The 22,398-nt window shown below is 33.2% G+C and overlaps 1 protein-coding gene across 3 annotated transcripts in view; it reads right to left on the bottom strand.

The window, feature by feature from the left end:
* Positions 1–2,558: 2,558 nt before the first annotated feature.
* Positions 2,559–22,398, bottom strand: part of LOC127737877 (NFX1-type zinc finger-containing protein 1-like) — a 32,697-nt gene continuing 12,857 nt past the window's right edge. The window contains exons 2-9 of one of the 3 annotated variants that reach the window (XM_052248823.1): positions 20,454–20,559; positions 19,273–19,371; positions 18,514–18,627; positions 15,873–15,971; positions 15,484–15,597; positions 13,749–13,910; positions 6,419–11,682; positions 2,559–5,060 (exon numbers count right to left, since the gene is read on the bottom strand). In XM_052248823.1, coding sequence (XP_052104783.1) covers positions 4,861–5,060; positions 6,419–11,682; positions 13,749–13,910; positions 15,484–15,597; positions 15,873–15,971; positions 18,514–18,627; positions 19,273–19,371; positions 20,454–20,476 — 6,075 coding nt within the window. In that variant the 5' untranslated portion in view covers positions 20,477–20,559 and the 3' untranslated portion in view covers positions 2,559–4,860. The remainder of the gene's footprint in view (positions 5,061–6,418; positions 11,683–13,748; positions 13,911–15,483; positions 15,598–15,872; positions 15,972–18,513; positions 18,628–19,272; positions 19,372–20,453; positions 20,560–22,398) is intronic. The other 2 variants (XM_052248824.1, XM_052248825.1) reach the window with 2 other exon arrangements.

The following is a 22,398-nucleotide window of genomic DNA, read 5'->3' as shown; positions in this document are numbered from 1 at the left end:
CACGGACTGTCTTACCTCATAGGGATGAAAATGCGGCACATCAAAGATAAGATATATTCTTACCAGATATTTACCCATTGTACCACAGAACTTAAATTAACCTGAATACATTGACCTCTTATCCTGTCGACTTTGAAGCCAGTCAGACAGTTCCACAGAAGAGACCTTGATGAAATTTGAAATTTAAACAACTCTTAGTTTTCACGGTAACGAAGATTTTGCAAGTACTTTGTAGTGATAAGTTCATCATCGAAGTAATTATAAAAATAAGATATATTAAAACATATTTTTTTGTGCGTTATGAATTACACCACAGACTTTCTTTATTCAAAGAATAAGTTCGAAAGTCCATAATTATTACCAATTCACCAAGATAAAGAAGGTTTATAATGTAATGTCTTTCGGATTCAAACTAATTAAATTTAGTTAGCGATGCAAAATTTTAGATTTTTGGTTTGCAAGTTCAAAAAGGTACAGGGGAAATTGTCCGCATTTTTTTACACCGAAGATACCGACGAAAATGGTATTTTGTTTTATCTACCTCATTTTTTATCATAAAAGACATCGTGAGATTTTAGTAAAAATTAACATTTAAGACATTTAAGACTAGTGTGTGAAATGCATTGCCTCATTTACAAAAGTATATTCACGCACGTAGCGAAAATATATCAATTTCAATTGACAAAGAGAGGCATGTTTTTACTGACTTTTATTGCAAAAGAGAACTTTCCCTTTATACACAATATTTTCAAGCAAGTACAATGTAATCTTACAGTTATATATTTGATTTGTTGTTGGAAACGTAGTTCAGTACATATCATACCGGAATCACAAGGGTGCTCCGGGATGATGTTTGTAAATTGTATAACCATCTATATCCACTGTATCATATTTCATTAGCATGCCTTCTCTCTCTCTCTTTCCCACCGTATGTTAAGGTAGTCACACACAAGTATATGTAGAGCAGTAAAATTGGTTTTTTTGAAACGATTTCGTCCTTTTTAGTCCCCCAAGGACGTTGAATGGTGGAGGACCTTAATAAAAAATACTTCCCGCTGACGTTATGAACATTTTATATTTTGTTTGCATTCCGTCTTCACTGTGTATCATCGCCACCGGAAATTGGGTACCAACGAAGCAGAGAGAAAGGAAAAAATAAATAAACAAGGCAAGGAGTCTTTTTAATTTTAACCATTTCTACCGTTTCGATGAGGTTACCGCTTTTGAAACGATTTACTAATATTCAAAGCTTTAATTTTTTATGCCAACAACTAGCAAACAAAGACAAGATTTTGTGCTATTATCCAAAACTGTGCACTTGGTACCAGAAAATTTCGAGGTCGATCGCCCTCCATCTTCCCGTTGGCCAGAAATCAATTGTTTTTTATTCTTTTTCCACATAAAGTTTTAGATTATGATAGTGTGACTTCATATTTACTGAAATTCGCTATCAAAAAGATGTTTTCTAGCGAAGATCAGTAAAATCTTATCTAGCTTAGGATACGACAACTTGCTCCTGTTGACATATTTACAGTACGGCAACTTTGTTTTCTAACTGTATGGCAACTTGCTAGTTTTATAATATTTATATGCCGTCCTTTTCAAGAAATAGCGTTATAAGTTCACGTATACCTAATATATACATTTGATAGAAATACAATTCGCTTCAGTGACGGCACTGTAGATCATGGTACACACACAGTAGTATGCTACACAGTTGTATTAGATCTCTAGCTTCATATAAAAAAAATATATGTTTTTCCAGATGTAGGAATATTATGTCAATATTTTACCCTTACAACATAAAAAAAATTCCATAAAGTGTCCATAAAATATCCTTTAAATTGTTACTAACTTCTAGTATCTATTTGTTTTATAGATTACATTATATCTCATATAATATAACGTCAGATATGAGATGCATGTAATGTCAATTAAAAATGAACAAATGAAAAATAACCAGGATTTTATCCGGATTGAATATTTATTTTCATCCGTTGCTACGCATGCTTACACAAATGTACTTTTTCCCGCGATTTTTTTTTCTTCATTTTTGTAATCAATTGATTCCTGCATTTTGTGTTGCACAATACTTATTTTCAGCACTTCCCAGGCCAAGTTATTCATTTCAATATCTCTCCTCACTCCCCCCATCCCCACCCACTCTTTTCCGCCCGCGAAAATCAAATAGTCGTTCCCTTACTTTAAAACTTTTAATATCGTAAAAAATAAAAGAACAATACAATTATGTTATCTATAAAGGTTTTAAAAATACTTAGAAATGTCTTTATAGATTGTTTATATTGTATAAAAATTGACTAGTAAAAACTTTATATTAACTAATTAATGAAATATGTTTTTTAATGATACATGTATATAGAATTGATACAACGCTAGTAAAGATTCGATTAATTTCATATATTTGAAGGATTAATGTTGAATTTTAAACACGTTAAATTCACATTTCTATAAAACCAAATATATAGATCGAGTTCCATACCTTTATAAGTATAATAACAGAGAATGTGTGCATGTTTGAAAACAAACTAACTACTAACTACATGCTGCTTTCCTTTAATCTTGGAATTACCAACTTTAATCTTGGAATTATCAACTTTAATCTTGGAATTTCCAACTTTAATCTTGGAATTTACAACTTTAATCTTGGAATTATCAACTTTAATCTTGGAATTTACAACAGTTACTTTAATCTTGGAATTTCTCACTTTAATCTTGGAATTATCAACATTTTTTTTATCTGATAGCAAAGGGAAATATTTAAGATTACAAAAATTTGACAAATTGAATCTAGCATTCGCTTTTGTTACAAATAGGGAGCAACAACAATAGACAGTTATGAATATTTAGTACGACAGATTGAAGAAGCTGTACGACACTTTATAAACATTGTATTATTACTGATTATAATCCTAAAAATAGACATATCAGTCTCCGATCACATGACTCTTCTGCGGTAAATGAAATAGTTAATAATTTCAGGCGAATTTATGCACTTGTCGCTACGTATAAAACCGTTGAATTGGTGTTTTTGGAAATACCTGTTTATTCCATTGTATGTTGGAATAAATATCAAGGCCATAAATATTTTGAACAATGATTTGAAACTAGAAGAGCAAATAATTATCGTAAATATTTTTATCCGTGAGACAAATTTAATTCATCGAAAACATTCACCAAAATTTAGTTGTGATCTTCAAAATTCCTCCTGATCACTCCTCTCACGGTTTTCATAACATTATTTAAGTGAAATCAATGGATCTCGTAAAATTTACGACTCCTGAATATCTTTGGTACTAAATATATCATGCTGAAATTTTCTTTCTTATGCACCGATTTCTTTTCCTTTTTTGGAAGAGAATGCTTTAAAAAAAATGTTTGACTAAATGTCTTGAAAAATGCATTGCTTGTTTTGAAATGGAATGGAAAAAGTAGTTTATTGGGATTTTCTACTGAAAATTATTTTTAGTTTAATATATTTATTTTGAATCCATGTAAAGCGTCCCGATATGACGTTCAAAATACGGTTGTCACGGTTGTCAATCAATTTAAGAAGGCGGGACAAACGGTCATTGGTATCCAATGTACAAAGTGTTGAAGAGCGGTGATGCTCAAACACATCGAATGACATTGTCATGAACAAATGACAATTTTGTATAAACAAAAAAAGGGCTACTACATAATCAGATTGTTTAAACCTATTTCAAAATAAAGTTGAAATTGACAAGCAAATTTTTAACCACTGTCATGATGTTACGTGTAAAACAAAATAAATTGAATTAAACAGTAATTTGCATTATGATGTTATATCAGCTAATTGACACGTTCCCAAGTAACTACTAAATAGCACGATTTAAACTAATGTACACATACCATGTGTTGATAGATTTATATAGCTGAATGAAAAAAATTTAATTTAAAAACTTTGTCTTAACTTTTCACCGTTTTTTTTAATTCCTACGTGTACATTCTGTTCAACGGTCAAACTTTATAATTTAAAATAATTCAGGAATATTTTGACCTCAAAATACACAATGTATGTGTCTAGTAACCCGCCCGACAATCGACCTTCATAATTTCGCTTGAAACCGTTCGGATTCAATCACGCGTCACTATATACTTTTTGAGAGTGTCAGCAAGTTCGCAGTGTATTCATCTAACAAATTTTTCTAAATTAACTGAAGTTCATATTAATATTTTCGTCGTTCTTTTCAACAACCAGTTGACTATAAGTATAACAAGTATCCAATAAATGAGCGTTTTAATTTACTTGACCAAAATCATTGCAATTTCATGGTGTTTCGATTTTATTTGAAATGCTGAGAGCTAGTATACGTATATATATCACGTACTGTTCGTATTCATGGACGGTCCATGGTGTATCGTTGTCATCAAGAGGACCGTCGTAAAATTTCATTACTGCTTCAAATTTAGTATGGAAAATGCATAAACTATTTGTAGATTATTTTCTTTGGTTATTTTCTTTAGTATTATTAGTTTTATTGTTTAAACGCTACTGAGGATGACAAAAGAGAAATAAACAGTATAAAACATGGATCAATAATAATGTTGATGTCAGTAAACTGTCAGTGTAACAATTAACAGCATATTGTATTCAAGAAGTGAATAAATTAAAAGAAAAAAATCAAAATTACAGTCCATTTGCTATGCGACAATTGCTGTGAATGATCATATCCTTTTCAAACGAAATGATCAGTCGGTTGTTCAGTGCGAGTAAACAAAATTGTACGTAACACAAGCCCAATCGTTTTACAGCTAGAAACTGTTATACAACTTAAAACATTTTTTTACTGTTTAACAAATTTGTTTCTGATAACTATCCTAAAATCTAATTTCAAAAGGATCGTAGTTTTCCATAAGCGCCTGTTCTGACCAGGCAGAATGTGTTGCACCATCCATTTCCGAGGCAAGCGCATTATCACCTCTTAGTCTATGGCTGCTACCTCCAATTGTTGACTTGCATTCTGGACACGTACTTTCCACGGTAGCACCGCCACATTCTCCAATCGCGTACACATGCCCTGTAAACATGGTAAATATATAATAATAATAAAACTAAAAATCAGCAACTTCACTCAAATTATTGTTTTCATTTATGTCACTGACGCTGAACACAGTTATCACAAACTCAAACGCCAGAGGTTGTCATGACATTTTAACTTACAGTGTAAGATGCACTAGAGTATCAGTATTGGCATCAAAAAATACAATTTGATTTAAATTTTCACATTTAACTAAGGTTACAACATCACAATGAAATTATGGTCTTACACGATTTAGCTGCTCTGTTAGACACTCTTTTGACATTGATTCTGTGTAAGGTTTTATTTATTCGGATTCACAATTAACTGTTCGCTTTGGTACCTAATACATGCTATATCTTGTTTTTCCGTGTCTCGTTGTTTTCGTGGTTTGCGATTTATAGAATACACGTTGTTTGACAAATATATGAACGAAAACTGCATACAAGGAGATTTCATGGTAGCTACGAAACCCGTTCTTTATGACAAAGTTGTAGTTATCTTTTAGAACATTTGATAGACCCTTTCATGATTTAATTGACCGTTACGGCATATCGGTGTCTCAGATGTCTAACGATATATCCTATTTTTTGTAGTCATATTCCGTCCTAAATATTCCGTTAGTATTTTCAGATTGTTGTTCTTTTTTATTCTATACTGCTTTGGTTGTGTCTGTCTATATCATTATTTTTATACTTAATCTTTCATTCTTTTTATGTTACAAGAATGTCTCTGACATAGGACTAAAAACTTGATATACAATTTAGTTAGATTTTGTTTTTAAATCATCAATATTCGAATATGAAAGTTTAAGTGATTTTTGTCATATAAATGATTGGTCTTTTTTGTTGAAAATTTAATTATGCATTTAAGCCAAGACATGCAATAAAAAAAAATGTTTTAATTTAAATCAATGAGATAAGAATATAACTACATGTATCACTTTTTTTCTGAAACACATTCAAGTGCTAGTGATCCATTGATTGGTGTGGTTCGTATATATATTGATGTGTTGTGATTTACGCTTGAGTTGGTAAGCGTAACACGAGGTATATGAATTAGATATCTGATTTTGTATCTTTTTTTTCAAATGTGTTTGAAAAAGGTGGAATATTGGAATATAATCTTATTTGTTATTTGTGGTTTATTTATCATTAAAACATGCCATTTGTCGCTCCTCCACTAATGCAGAACTTACTAACACAGGGCTCCCCTACTCTGCTTTCCTTAGCTGCTTAGGGATATTGTATAACAGAGGAAATTTAACAAAACAGATGAACAATGTAAAACATGTTTTACCCCAAAGAACAATACCGGTATGATAACGGAGTATTTTGAAATCAAGTCTTTCTTCTTACCGTTTGGACATTTATACCAATGGCCCTTTGACAAGTCCATTGCCTTAACGATCTCCATGCGCTCCTCGTCAGTAATGCCAAGTCCTGTCCTGGGAAGTAAATCTTTCATGCTTTCCATGAATCCCTGAACAAAGGTTTTCCTTTTTTTGGATAATCTTTTGCCATCTGTTAGGTATTCTTCACTTGTGTTCATGTCAACCGTCATCTTCCCATCTAATCTAAAAATTGTTCCCGGTACTTTTACCTTGAAGTGTAGGAAATTTACCAAAAGCTTTAATCTGTCGAATTCATCAACAATATCAATCATTTCCTGTGAAGTGAAATACTTGCGTTCGTTTGCTATGAATTCACGGAGGCATTTTATGTCATCATAAAATCCAGCTGAATACATACTGAGCATCAATTTAGTATCGGTCTGTCTTCCATGTTGTTTTTCTAGACCAGAAAGGCGTCTAAAGAAAGTAATCTGGTTATTCACTGTTGCAAAATTCTGTACTGAAACTGGTCTTTTCGACATTATTTCCATTTGCTGTTTTACGGTTGCGCGATCCTCTATTGTTAGTTTGACAATTCCTTCTTGAATCGATTCACTGATTTGATTAATCCTCTTTTCATCACCAATCATTTGTTTTTTAACACATTCAATGTCTTTAAGAACTTCTTTTATCATATTTCCATATCTCAAGTTTCTTCTAATTGGAGTTTTGCATTTAGGACACTCCTTCAATTTGATGCTGTTTTTGGTCTGGTCGCTGTCAATATTTTCATCCATCCAACGATCCATGCCACTCACTTCAAAAAAATGGCAACAGTCTTGCAACTGAACGAATCGAGCGTCGTCGTCATCTTCTGTGCCAAAGAAAATTTCTTGTACTTTATCGTAACTGCATATCCTGCAAACAACTGGACATAGTTCACCACACAGACCAATGCATTCATGTCCACACTTCAGCATCTTCTTGCACGAATGATTACATCGAGGTCTTTTGCAAGGTTCACTACATACCTCTTTACATGAATGGTGCTCACACTGCCATTCACATGGTTCGACACATGGAATACATACGTCACCACAATATTTTTGACATTTGCTGTGAACACAACGGTTCTGACAATTACGTGTACAAGGCGGGCAGTTTGAACATTTGTCCTTACACAGATGTTCACACACTAAAGGACGTTTGCATTCTTTTTTGCATGATCTATGTAGTCGTCCATAGAAACAGTCTCCGCATGTGCCTTTACACATATGTTCGCAGTCTAAAATTTGCCGACATTGCTTCGGACATTTTCCATCTTGTTTGCAGCATTTGACTGTCGATGAGTGACCACATGGCCATGTTTTTGTTATTTCTTCCTGGCAAGAAACTGTATGACTATCGCTGCATGAATTCTGGCATATATGCTGACATGACAATACAATTTCGCATTTCTCTCGACATATAAATGTAAAAGATTCCTGAGAGCATGGCACATTTTGCACGTGTCCACATTTCGGTATGATTTTAGGGACCGTTACTTTACATTTCTTGCACTTCTTGCTACAAATACCAGTACATTTGTGACCTAATTCGCAAACAGTCTTTTGACATGGTTTCATACACACATATTCTTTATGCTTCTTATCATAAATATGACAAGCTCTGGTACATGCATGTCCACATTTTAACTGGAACTCACATGGCTTCATGCAACCACCTTCGGGTGCTTGTTTAAAATCATTTGCTGTCATGGCATATATTCCATCATCGTTTGGATGATTCTGACAGTAGAGAGCGAGACTGTTTCCAATCATCTTTTCTTTTCTAGCTAGAGACACGATTTTGCCCCAAAGCTTGTCTTTCGTCAACATTTGAAAGTTGCCTATGACATATAACCCCTTTCTCGCCCTAGATAACGATACACAGATACGATTTTCTATGCTCAGAAATCCCAAATTTTTTTTTGCATTGCTGCGAACTAAGGAAAGGAGAATTATATCATTTTCTTCTCCTTGATAGTTATCCACAACTGTTAAGTGAACACCATTGAAATTCGATTTTGGCATTCTTCGTTTTAATTCAAATAACTGGGCTGAATAAAGAGTTAGAACAGTAATCTGATCAGGTTTATATCCTTGTAGCAGAAGGTATTTACATAATGCTACGATATACTCTGCTTCATGTATATTAGAATGACTTTTTATGTCTGCATCAGACATTTCCATTTCAGTATGCTCAATGAAAAATGCGTTAGTAGAAACTCCCTTTACTGGATCATAAGACTTCACGAATTCATGATCTAACAGTTGAGGGTATATAATCCTCATGACTCTAGATATTTCAGGACGCATTCTATGCTGCAGCGCAAGACAACGGTAGTCCAATTTATTGTTGATCAGCCTTTCAAAAAGGGATATTTCTAGTTTGTAATCTCTAGCTAGTTTGTATACAGTCGGATTTGGCTTCAGTTGTTGATGATCACCTATTAGAATGAGATGCTCACAATGCTTGCTCAGCGTTGTGATAACGTGGGCTTCAAGTACCTCGGCAGCCTCCTCCACGACGATTATTTTTGGTCCTATTTCTTTCAAAACTGATTGATACCGTGCGGCACATGTTGTTGTAAGGCCAATCACTGACGATCGACGCATAATCTCTTTGTCTTCATGCAATTGCATTTCATTTGCAATGTCGCACGCCTCTTGGAATTCCTGTTCTCTTAATTCAACTTGGTATTGTAGGGTTTCACAGTAGCAATATACCCAGTATCTATAGAGGCGCCATCTATCTTTTTGTACAATTTTCCATATATTTTGTATCCTAGTTACTTCACTACTGTTCATTTTATCAGGCGATGCCAATTCTTTTCTAATTATTTTCTTAATCGCTTTTTTCTGTTTCCGATCAAGTTTCCATTCTTCTGTTCCGACTGCTTCCTCCTTTCCGATGCTTGAAACATCTAATGCTACTGTGTTTGTTGTTAACCCAATTGCTTGCAACATATTTGTTATTTCGGTTATAGCACCATCATCGTCTATTTCTTCATAATTTTCATCATCAAATATGTCCATCAATCTATTCTGCATTTCACCATCAGCTTCATCAACCGCATCAATAAATTCGTCCTCATCGTCTTCTTCATCATCTTCGTCGTTTCCGGTTAATAAATCCCGTGTTGTTGACAAAGAGGGCAAATGTAATGTTTCCTGACCACATGTAAGATTTCCATAGCCTAGCCACTCTAAAATTGCACTTTCCCTCTTCCCGGATTGTTGATTAAAGCCGTGTGCCATCATTTCTTGTATCAATAACTGATGGCCGTGTATCAGCTGACGCCATAATCCTTGTCCTATAGCTGTCTCCAGCGTTTCTTCGTGTAACACCTCTCGCTTAGCTACTTCAATTCTTTCTGAAATTTTATTTATAGCAGCCTTCAGGGAGTTCATATGAACACGTGCTTTTACCCTTTCTCGGAACAAAGCAAGTGGCGCACTTCTGTCTCTTCGCAACGCCATTCTCTTTGAATTGATGTTATGCAGTTTCATTACTTCGCTGGAACTTCTACTTCCAAGTCGTAAAATATTTCCTTTGTAAAAACCTATAACTCCTTCTAGGAACTGGTCTAACGCGTGATTAGTATAGCATACTACCAGGAGCGGACTACTATTATTTTCATCAGGACACCATATATCTTTATTGTGAAGAAGAGCCTTTACTATTTTCAGGCCGATATATGTCTTTCCTGTCCCTGGTGGTCCTTGGATAATGACAAATTCTTTTGAAAGAGCCATTTGAACTGCTTCAAACTGCGATTCATCCAAGTGTAACATCTCCGGGTCTGGCCAATTTCTTACATTGTTTACTTTGACATTGTAAGCAAGTTGTGATTGTGCACTAAATGTATACACTGGCTGACGCCCTCTTAAATGATGACATGTTTTGTCATAGATTATCACATCCGTGTCTACTAATGGTCTGAGATCATATCGAGCTCTAGGATTCCTCTGAAGGTACGCTGGCGGATCGACATCTGTTTCGCAGGAAACAATATATTTCTCGAATGCAAGGTCTCCTCTGTGCATTGATTTTAAACCTGTCAACACATGTCGGTACGCTTCAAAGAATGCGTTTGATTCTGCCATAACAAGCACTAATCTTTCAGATAACATTACTATTTCGCTTGCATCTGTTTCAAATTTCAAATCAACCAAACCTTTCTTCAAGTCTTTCAGATCCCTATTTCCGACAGTTGCAAAATACAAGGTGTCAAAATTATCTGATGATAGGCATACTAAAGATCCAAACAAAAGGCGCTTGCTTGATTCCCATCTAATACGTTTAAAACCTGGACATGAGAAACTAACTCTTCTGCATAAGCCACTGCTGTTACATACTGTACTTATTATCTGTACATCAGTGTACACCCTTATCTCCCTTGGATTATTTCCCTTCTCCTTTGGTCTTTTTAAAGCTGCTATGTAATCTTGAATTCCATCACGTAAAGGTCCTATAAAATCCTCTCGAAGTAATCGGAATTGTACGTCTAGATAATGTTGCAGATTTTCATATCCACCAAAAATCTTATTTTTTCTTAAAAAGGGATATATATCAACATGGATATCATGCATTTCTGGAAATACTGGAATTTCATGGAAGTCTTGTGGTGGTTGTTGGTTAGACTCCAAAGCCGATTGTCCATATGACTTATCAGTATCACTGGAAATCTGTTCCATTTCTTCTTCGTTTGAGTCATCTAAGTGTCTATATGCTAATATCAATTCTTGCGAACTTGGTCTTTCACTGTCTGAAAGTTTTAATACTATCTGTCCTAATATTGTTGTTATACCTACAACTTGGAACATTGAGCTCGGTATTCTTAATTTTATTTCTTTGCAAATGTTCAGAATGTATAGCATAGAAGCTTCATACTGTTCCAAGCTTATTTTGGGTAACGACTTTAATTTTACAATAAACTTAAGAAGAGTAATCTTTAGAAACTCTGAAGCTTCAAGTGTAGTTAATATATGTAGAACTTGTTGCCTAAGCCCTGTATACTTGCAAGCTTTAGAAAGACAATTCAAAATCAGTTCTATCATTTCATCACTGTGGTTTGTACAATCAAGGACATTCTTTGACAAATCTATATTAGCGCTGAATTCAAAAACTATATCGCTCGGTAGTTTATTTATTAGTTCAAGCAATCGGCTGTATCCAAAGACCTGTTTCCAGTGTTTTTCGCCTTTCTTGCTCATATTATGTCCTCTTTTTGCCCCTCTCATGTTTCTGAAATATAAATATTACAAAGCATTGTAATAGACATTCTAATGCAAATCGTTTAGAACAATAGCTTTCATTGGAAGTTGACTCGAATTTTTAAGGATTAGATTCCACGTTCTACCAGTCCGTAACTAAGTAAAGCCACCATTTTGAATTCCGATAATTTTCGGTATGTCATTTTTCAAAATTTTTTTTTTTTGTGCATCAAAATCTTCTTTTAGTCAGTATCTAAACCATATATAATATATATATAAAAGCGTACGAAAAGTAGAAATACGTCTAGTACGTATGTTTGACATCGGGAGTACACCTATGAGGTCACATTGTTTAGATGCCAAAGACGATGTAAAAGTTTCGCAGACTTTTTTATTTATGGTATTTTTAGGCCAAAATATTTACTAAAATGGAATTTATTTTAGTATGTGGCACTAGAATGGAGATAACTGTATTGTACTTTTTGTTTGGCCTTCATAAAACTTGATTTTCCTGTCGCAAATATCCGTTTACCTAGCTCAGATACGCGTCGCTAGGTAAACTCAATTTTATCTCCTAAGTGTAAATATAAATACCGATGAGACAACTATCCACCAAAGTTCAAATAAAGTGGATGTAAGCAATTATAGGCAACCGTACTGCCAGTATACCTTTCAACAGTGTCATCATGATATTAAGACAATGTTCTCATAATGATGAGTTATTAAAGAGGTACCTTACTATTCCTACACTCAAAACCTAAGCAATCAAACTACAAAGACAAAGCTTTTTAATTTGGGAATAAATAAACAGCCTGTTACAGTTATCTCCTTATGATCTACTGTCCTCAAGTGTCACCTTCCAAAGCACTTTCAAATGAGAATCAATTAATCTCTTTAACATATGTGAGCTATTGCTCAATAAAAAACCCTAGGTATGACTTGTTGTTGGTGATAAAATCGGACGAAAATTTCATTTAAATGTATTTCATCTTCAAGAAATATTTATTCGGCAAAGCCAAAGTCTAACTTTCGATAAGAAATTAAAACCTGTCACAGGACGATCCATAACCAGATGATCCCATAAATAAAGAAATTATGACTTGCAGTTGCAAAGAAAAATACGAAAGAAAGGTATTACATATATGAACGGAAAGGTGCAAATAAGTATTCATCGGCATCAAAAATGCAAGTTATTAAAACCTGATAGTCTAACGTTCAGAGGGTAAAAACGTTTTCGCCCAGAGACAGGTTAATTTTTGGTTGGCACACTAGCCTCCTTTCAAAATATCTCAAAGGATCGCTAAAGTTAAGAAAAAATGTTATAAAAAATAAAAAGATAACGAAAAAGTAGCGAATAAGGAAACTTGACGACTTTTCATCTGTTTATATACCCTGGTCGTTCGTAACACTAATAAAAATGCGGGAATTAATTTTAAAATATTTGACAATATTTATTGTGGAATCTAGAAAATCAAGTGTTATATAAAAGTATATTATGTCTATCATTTTAATCACCAGAAGATTACTTGATATTGACGAAATATTCAATGCATTGTTTAAGATATATGGCACAATAATTCAAAACTTTGGCGACGAATTTAACATGATTTATTGGTTGGAAATAATCGGTCCCCTTATGGTTTTTGTCGGGTTTGTCATCGTGTATAATGTACGTACTTTTATTGGAAAACTTTGTACACCCTATGAGAGTGATTTACAGGGTGCTAAATGGCTGTTTAGAGGAGGTTTTGAACTATAAAATATTTTGTTTGTTGTGGATATTACAACTCCTTCCTTAATTTTTTTTAAAGTTATGAAAACCCTGGCGCACTATGATATACGTGGTGTTGAACTGCTTTCTAGAGGGAGTGCCTAAAATATGAGAAAATATTAGTGTTGTGAGTACATTAAAACTTGCAAAAGGAGTACTGATCTCTGAAAGGTAAAAATCAAATTGGGACAATTTGATAAAGCTGCCATTTTCACTATTCAAAAAAAAAAAAACAATGTGCAGAAAAGAGGCTGACAGATCTAGAGTCATAACATACATTTGTTAAAAAAATGACAAAATCAAATCATATTTTTTTGAAAACTCACGATGCAGCAGTAACTTTCATCTGTTGGTTATCCTGGCGACTAAAACCGGAATTTCCTCTTTGACCTCTTTTGGCTGCTGCATTAGTATTTCCCTTGCCTTCATATGTATCTCTAGCATACTTCGATGTTCTATCTCTTACGCTACTTGAACGTGCATACTCCCTATAACAAAATGGCAAAGTAATTATCAATAATGCCGATCATTTTTAACTCTTAAACTACTGTAATGTCTTTTTCAGACTGTTGTGTGTTCTCTAAAAGAGGCGGAAGATACCAGTGATGCATCAAACACTCATTAGTCGATGAAAAAAACGAAAATTAACAGCAAAAAAAAAACCGAACAAATCAACAAAACACGACATATAAAATTAAAGATTGATCAATACAAACTCCACCATAAACCGGTGGTGAACTCAGAGGCTCGGGAAGGATAAGCAGTTCCTGCTTCCTATGTGGCACCCGTCGTGTTACTCATGCAAGTACAAATCCAATGACAAGTCTCGTACGGTGATGTCACAATCGAGGAAAAGTCGACGGGATTGTGGTTACGACAATTGGAACATATCCGTGGTCATCTGTGACACAGATATTCCATAACGGTCAATCAACTCGTGATGGCGTCTGTAAAACTTTCTATAAAATGATATTAGAGCCTCGTCGGATAGAAATCGACCTTATGCAAGTGCACGTATACATGCACACGTGTAAGACTTTGATTGATTTTAGAACATTCAAATACAAAGCAAAAGATGAATTTGGGTCGGTTTTGCAGGGTTCTTATATCAACTCAATTTTTAAACAGTTATAGACTTTGCACAGAAATTTTTTTGACCCGAAATAAGTTAACAGATGTATTGACATTCATTTGCATAAGGTCGATTTCTATCCGACGCAGCTCATTATAAACCTTTTCGTCAAGTTAACTGTTTTTCTACTTTTAAAGGTCTATAAATATGCTGTACATTTAAGTTAACAAGGACTCCTACTTATGTTCTTGAAGTTGCAGACTTATTCCTCATTCATTATTTGTAATTAAAACGAATAATACGCAAAGGCACAGTTATCTATTTCTTATTCTGATTCAACTTTTGGACACGAATAATGTAAGAAATATGAAAATGAAAAATAACAAACTGTATCTGCAATATTCAAATAGTCTTACACTTCATTATAATTCGTATACTGTGGATATTAATCTTGAAGTGCATGAATATCCATCTGGTACACAATTCCGCTTTCTATTTTGATTATTTACAAATCTTTGTCGAATTTCTTATAATATTTTTAAGAGTGTTTAACATGTCTTCGAATGTAATTTTAAAGTTTAAGCCAAAATAAAGTGATATCCACAATTAACAAAATATCACATATTTCTAAACCTCGTCTGGGTGTTTATACATCCTTGGTTTATAGCGTTCCTGGTGAAGATGCATCCAGAAGGGCGAAACCTTTCAGAATTTTGGGTTCTAAATGCTCTTCAAATTTGAACTATATTTTGTCTTTTATATTGTTTTATTCGAGCGTCACTGGTGAGTTGTCTGTATTCGAAACGCGCATCTGGCGAACAACATTATAAACCTGGTATTTTTTATGAGTATTTTCTCATTAAGTGATTACTTCTTTAAAAATATTACTCAACTAAACTCTTTTTTATTTTTTTTTGTATGTCGAAATTGAACTTGAATTTAATCAAAATTTAAGCTGATGTTATATTCCTTATTCTTTATGATGTTACCTAACACTGTGTACAGATGTATCTGTATCACTCTCTTCGCCGCTTGATAAACTGATTCCTGGCAAATAAGGTCTTTGGAAAGGTGAGCTGTCACTATCTTGAGGTCTTTGATTTCTAAACGAAATATGATAAATAAAGCTTTTTTTTGTACATTTGTAGTTAGATAGTTATGCATAATGATATGATTTGAAAGTAGAAAATATTCCGGATTAAGTGTTATGACCATGCAATTCCCTGTATGTTTTTATAATGTGCGTGTGCGTGTGCGTGTGTTTGTGTGTGTGTGTGTGTTATTTATATTACATAGTATATACAGTGTATGTTTTTTTTTCAAAACTATTTATCTCGGTATAATTATCCGTTTCATGTGTACCCCGAATTGTTCATACCTGTTTTGATGAAATCCCCTTCCTCTAGTATTCCCTCCTCTTCTGTAACCTTCTTCTCGGTTTCTTCCTCTATATACACTCCCTCGTCTTCCTTGGCTTCTGAAATGTATTGATAGCTGTAAGACATACGAACGAAAGTTATTGATGAATTTACACATAAGTCATCCACTATCTCGGATTGCAAATTCGTCATCTGTTATTTAAAATCCCTTACATCATTACTTGTACGTTGTTTCCAATTGATAAAGGCGGCAGATACCAAGGCGACATTCAATATTCATAGGTCGAAGAAAAACTGACAACGCCAGGGCAAAAATGAAAAACGACGAAAAGACAAAAAGTAAAAAAAAACTACATAGAAAGCTAAAGAACGAAGTCCCCTGTTGCCGTGGAATCGGGTTCTCAATCGACCTTCATGGTCAATTTCTAGTTATAAGTCAAGACAATTAAATAAAAAGTAAGTCATTTAGCTATAGGGAGAAGACATCTATATAATAGCAGAAGTGAAGTGAAATGATAATTCTATGTTTTTTTTTCTAATTCTTCCAGATCAGTTCCTGTATGAAGTCTGTCGCATATGAATAAAGAAAAAAGTCGTCAATAAGAGAAACACAATTTGTTCTCATCGAAATGCCGATTGTTTGTTGAAAAACACGTCCTCCAAACGTAACAAATATGTTGTCAATTAAAAAATCTATCATCTTTATGATACAAATTTCAGGGAATGTGTTCTTTGAATCAGAGTGTTTTTTCTTCTTTTTTTTTTACAAAGTATGATTTATTTCTTCCTATAACAATATATTTGTATCTACATCGGCCATTCTTTTCTCAATCTGTCTTAAGTTTAGTATTAGGGATATAGTGTGAAGCGTAGAAATCTAAAATTATAAAAAATTTTAAATTTAGAATTTAAAACAGGACAAAAAAAAAGAAGCGAAAAGATACTAAACAAACATTCAAACTCATAAATCGAAGACAACGTAACAACCCCATGGCAAACAAACAAAAACTGACGAAATAAAAAACAACAGTCAACGAAACACAACATAGAAAAATAAAGATCGAACAACTCGAACCAACCAAAAAAACCGACGGAGATCTCAGGTGCTCCGGAAGGGTAAGCAGATTTTGATCCACGTATTTCATAATCTATTTTTTTTAAGTACCGTGAACATCTATTTTAACTATTAATGGTTATACAAAAAATAATCTTATATCGTCTAAATAAGCATTTGCAGTATCAACAGATTCATTAAACAGTAAACATTAACAGTTTCAATCATTTAATTTGAATTAAACTAATATTTATTTCAGGAAACGAATGTGTACCGGCTTTAAATATTACCAAAAACATGAACGTGAAACGAGAATCGAGAACCACTTAAATTATAAATAAAAACTCTTCGACTGCTTTTTCATCTGAACAGATTTTCAAAAAGTAAACACAAGCAATTTTAAAATACTCCACAAAATTTCCAATGTTAATTGCGGGTTTCGTTGAGCTTCCCAGCTACATGTGATTTGATGTTTCTTGGTAAGTAATCCTTAAAGTTTCATTTTTTGTTCCTACCATCCTTAAAGAACTCATATTATTTAAGTGCTGAGGTCATGCTAAAATTAACTTATATGCAAGCAAAATATTTTGGTATTTTTTATAATTTGACTTCTGTTCATTTTACAATTGTGTTTAGAAGAATTCTATTAGACTAAGTATTCAAATGCTTTGATTAGACACATTTATTCAATTAAAAAAAATCCATTTTATATGATTGAATTTCATAAATATTCAAAAATAAACAACCAAAAGATAATTTTTGCAATTGATTTATATATTCAATAAATGATTACACTGAATGAAACACTGAAACATAAAACCCGAAAATAACCCTTTAAAAATGGTCTAAAAATGTCAAAGAAAATTAAGTGTAAACCGATACCCAGTTATATATTGAAATTGAAAGCGCTACAACATTAACAATTTATAGTATAAAAAGTACAGTAAATGCAATTGAGAGATAAATTCAATAAATGATTACACTGAATGAAACACTGAAACATAAAACCCGAAAATAACCCTTTAAAAATGGTCTAAAAATGTCAAAGAAAATTTAGTGTAAACCGATACCCAGTTATATATTGAAATTGAAAGCGCTACAACATAAACAATTTATAGTATAAAAAGTACAGTAAATGCATTCCTGGTCCATAGAACTTCCTTTCAGAAAACATTGATCCATGTACATTTACGAAAGCAGTTACTTAAAAAATAAATATCTTGTCACAGCAAAATGAGTATATTTTTAAAAATCGGATTTCAGCCTGTTGTTAATCAAATAGTGGTTATGGAAGATTTGGGTCTATATAAGAAGAGGTAGAGTGTTTTATACTTTGCCAAAATGCTATAATTTCAAAAACAAAGTAAAAATATGGATCGACGACCTTTTTTCAAAGCTTAAGTTTGTGAGAAAAAAAATCTGATTTTGTAAGGATTATACACGGGAAAGGTACATTTATATGAGTAGTGATTTGAGGACTGTTGTTTTTCTGTTTGTTTTCTCTCTTTAGACCATGGAGTTATCTGTTAGGTCGACTTTTGGCTTTTGGTGTCCCCATTGGATTTTCTTCCTTTTTCTGGTCTTACCTAACACTGTGCCCAAATATATCTGTATCGCTATCTTCGCTGTCTGATAAACTAATTCCTGATCCAAAATGTCCATGATGAAGTGAACGGTCAACATCCGGAGGTCTCTGATTTCTACAGCAAAATATATAAATTATAGGTGTTATTTTTATATTTATTTGAAGTTAAATAGTTAGAAATTAAAATGAGATTTTAAAAACAAAATTTCCGCATCAAGTATATTTTTGCAAATTTGAATTGTTTATACCGATAAGATTTGAAAGGAGAACATGCTCCGGATTAAATATTAATTGGCATTTTGAATTAGCTTTATAATTTAAGATTCTGTGTATGCTTAAAACATATAATGGTATGTATATTAAAGATACAATGCATCTTTTTAGTTAAAGACAAATTATTTTGGATCTTGAAGATGCATATTCATAAATTCGCTACTATAACCGCTGAAAAAAGTGAAATATTTTTCCCGTTACATTCCGCTTAATATACATGTACTATCATGGCCGTGGATAAATATAGACAATCATGTATGCTTAATCGATATATAACATAATAACTTTGCTTTCGCAAAACAATTACTAAAATGAGTTGAAAAACGATATGGAAAAAGAGATATGATGATACTAACCTCAACCAGACAAAAAAAAAAAAAACAAAAACAAAAACGAGTGTAACGCATTGTTCATTATATATAAATGGGAAAATGTGTTTTTCATATATGTTTTCCACCCTTGTACCTGAACATTATACTATTAATACCTGTTTTGATGAAATCCCCTTCCTCTAGTATTCCCTCCTCTCCTGTTGCCTTCTTCTCGGATTCCCCCTCTATATCCACTCCCTCGTCTTCCTCGGCCTCTGAAATGTATTAAAGGCATTTAGATATACGAAGGTAATTGAGGGACACATCAGTGATCTGTTTTCCCGGATTGCGAATTCGTTTTCTCTGATTGCTTCTAACACCTTTATACCCTTTTATATGTAAGGAACAATGCTGGATCTAGTGGTACTGATTTCTGTTTCGTATATAAGGAACATGGTCATTATTTTCACAAAAGCCGTCAGAAGTCAGTACTGAACACTATTTATATGATAAGCATTATTTAGATTATTTATCTCACGCATTATTGGGGAAACAACAAAAATAAATTATTCTGTAAAATTCCAATTATAAAAAGTAGTTTTCAAATGACTTGTAGTGTCAACACATGTTTCTGAGGGAAATTCAATTTAAGATTATTCCTGAGATAGTACTTGAATACAAGTATAATGGATATAATAGACGAAATGACAAGAATCCTCCTGTAGAAAATCATCGACGCAATAGATACGATATTCACGTTAAAGAGTTACTAGTAGTACGAACGCTATCTCGAGTTTTACGGAAGCCATCATGAGTTGGTTGGCCGTTATGTAATATCTATTTCACAGATGACGATGTATATGTTCCAATCGTCATGACCACAATCCCAACCTCTTTTTCTCGAATGTGACCTACCGAGTTAGACTTATCACTTGGTTTGTAATTACATGAGCAACACGACTGTTGCAACATGTGGAGCAGGATCTGCTTACCCTTCAAGATCAACTGAGATCATCCCTGGTTTTGATGGAGTTTGTGTTGCTCAGTCTTTAGTTTTCTATGTTGCGTTTTTGGATACTGTCTGTCTTTTGGTCTTTTCGTGTTTTGCCATGGCATTGTCATTTTATTGTCGCCTTATGAGTTTGAATGTCTCTTTGGTACCTTTCTCATCTCTTTAAGTAATTAAAGAATTCGCATTGCGGGTGATGCATGCAGAGCCGGAACGCTTATCCTGTCGACGCACAAGATCTCGTTGCTTTTTTTATTTCATGCGATTCTCTCATTTTGTGTTACCTTGATTTGTCTCTTCCTATTCGATTTACGATATTTGAACATTGGTAAAATTAAAATCACTCACCTTCTGCCTGGTTGATCTGTCATTCCGCTGAAATAAAGGATGTTACTTCATGTATTGTTTTAGTCGTTCACAGTATTGCCACCTGCAGATCACGTACTATGTTTATCTGCAATACAAAATTAATAAGTAGCCTCAAATGCAAAAAATACAAATAATGCATTAATAATAGCATCGTTTGATATAGTCATTGTTTATACATATATTGCATATATTTTTACTGGACGTCTCTTTTTTATCTTACAATTTAGCCTCCAGTTGGTATTGGTATTGATTCAATTATTTCAAATAGCCTTTAAAATTTCTTAACTGTTATATATGAGAGACTAATGGAAAATATCCTGATTCATGATGAATGACCTTTAGAATTAATCCATTTTCCGGACGCTAGTTTCCCTATTTGTGGGTCTTCAGCAATATAAGTAAGAGCAAAGTAAAGAAGTAAAATCAAGTTTTCAATCAGTACAATTTTTGGGGAACGGTAAACTTATTCGTTCAGTGTATGTTTACTTGTTTTTGTTTAAATGTCTTTTTGGTCGAGTTAAGCCATTTTAATTGATATTTTATAGTGTGTCTTTTTATGTTGTAATGTTACACTACTGTCTCAGATTAGGGTGAAGGTTTGCGCCTGTTAAGACGTTTAAACCAGCAGCATTTTTATGCACCTGTCCTAAGTCAGGAGCCTGTTGTTCAGTGGTTGTCGTTTGTTGGTGTGGTTCATAGGTGTTTCTCGTTTTTTATATAAATTAGACCGTTGGTTTTCCTGTTTGAATTGTTTTACACTAGTCATTTTGGGGTCCTTTATAGCTTGCTGTTCGGTGTGAGCCAAAGCTCAGCGTTGAAACAGTACTTTGACCTATAATTTTTAACTTTTTATACATTGTAACTTGGATGGAGAGTTGTCTCATTGGCACTCATACCACATCTTCTTATTTATATAAATCCGTAAATTAGTTTATACTAGTCACTGGGATATAAAAATATTTCGAGATTCAAAATTTGCTCTACACGTTAATTTTTCATGGAGAGAAATTAAGAGTCATCATTATGAAAAATTGCAGCTTATTTTGTTGTTTTTCGAACTCTATAGCAATAGGACGGATTTTTGAAGTGTCTCATACTGAGAAGTGAAAGATAGCGTTTATCGATGAGAATTTCATATTCAGAATTGCAGGATAGGTTGACATTAGTCAATCAATAGTATACTAAATTATTTCAAAATGTTTGCCTATCTATGTGATATTTTGTCGAAGGCGATTTCACAAACAAAAACGTTTCCTAATAAATCTTAAACAATTTGGCATCTCGTCAAGATAAGAAAATAGCCTGTTTGTTTGTGAAAATTGGTACCATTTGTTTATATAGTAAAATATATACCGTTTCTTTTGTAGTTTTTTTTTTTCGAGTACTTCGTCAAATTTACAAAACATAATACAACCTTCAATCGAACAATAAAAAAATGCATATGTTTTCATTTTTTTCAAATTTTAATTAAAGATTATTAAGGTTTGCGTTCTCCTCTTGTATAATGTTTTCAGACTTGAATAGACCATTGTATAGTGTAAGTTTTTAAAGATTTGTACCGGTGAATTGAAATGTACATTCCTTTTAAATTATTATAAAGAAAGCGACCGTTTAACTGTAAAAACGGTTATGAAAGATGTATTGACTTATTTTTTCTCGATTTCTATGCGATTATCAGTTTCATAAAAGAGTGTTCCTATTTCACGATTCAATTCAACTACTGCTTTTAACAAACCATGAACCCTTCTATGTTAGGAAAATCTAGAATAATACAGATAGGTTCTCTTGTTGTTACATCATAATATATATAAATGTATTTGATATACGGTACTATTCATTCATATCTGCTTTTGTAAAATGTAAGTTATTTGAAGTAACATCAGGTTATTTTAATGGTCTATTTCTTTTCACGGAACATCTGATT

This window comes from Mytilus californianus, unplaced genomic scaffold (genome assembly GCF_021869535.1).
Source record: "Mytilus californianus isolate M0D057914Y unplaced genomic scaffold, xbMytCali1.0.p SCAF_4, whole genome shotgun sequence".
Lineage (NCBI taxonomy): Eukaryota > Metazoa > Mollusca > Bivalvia > Mytilida > Mytilidae > Mytilus > Mytilus californianus.
This window is presented reverse-complemented; position numbering and strand designations above follow the sequence as displayed.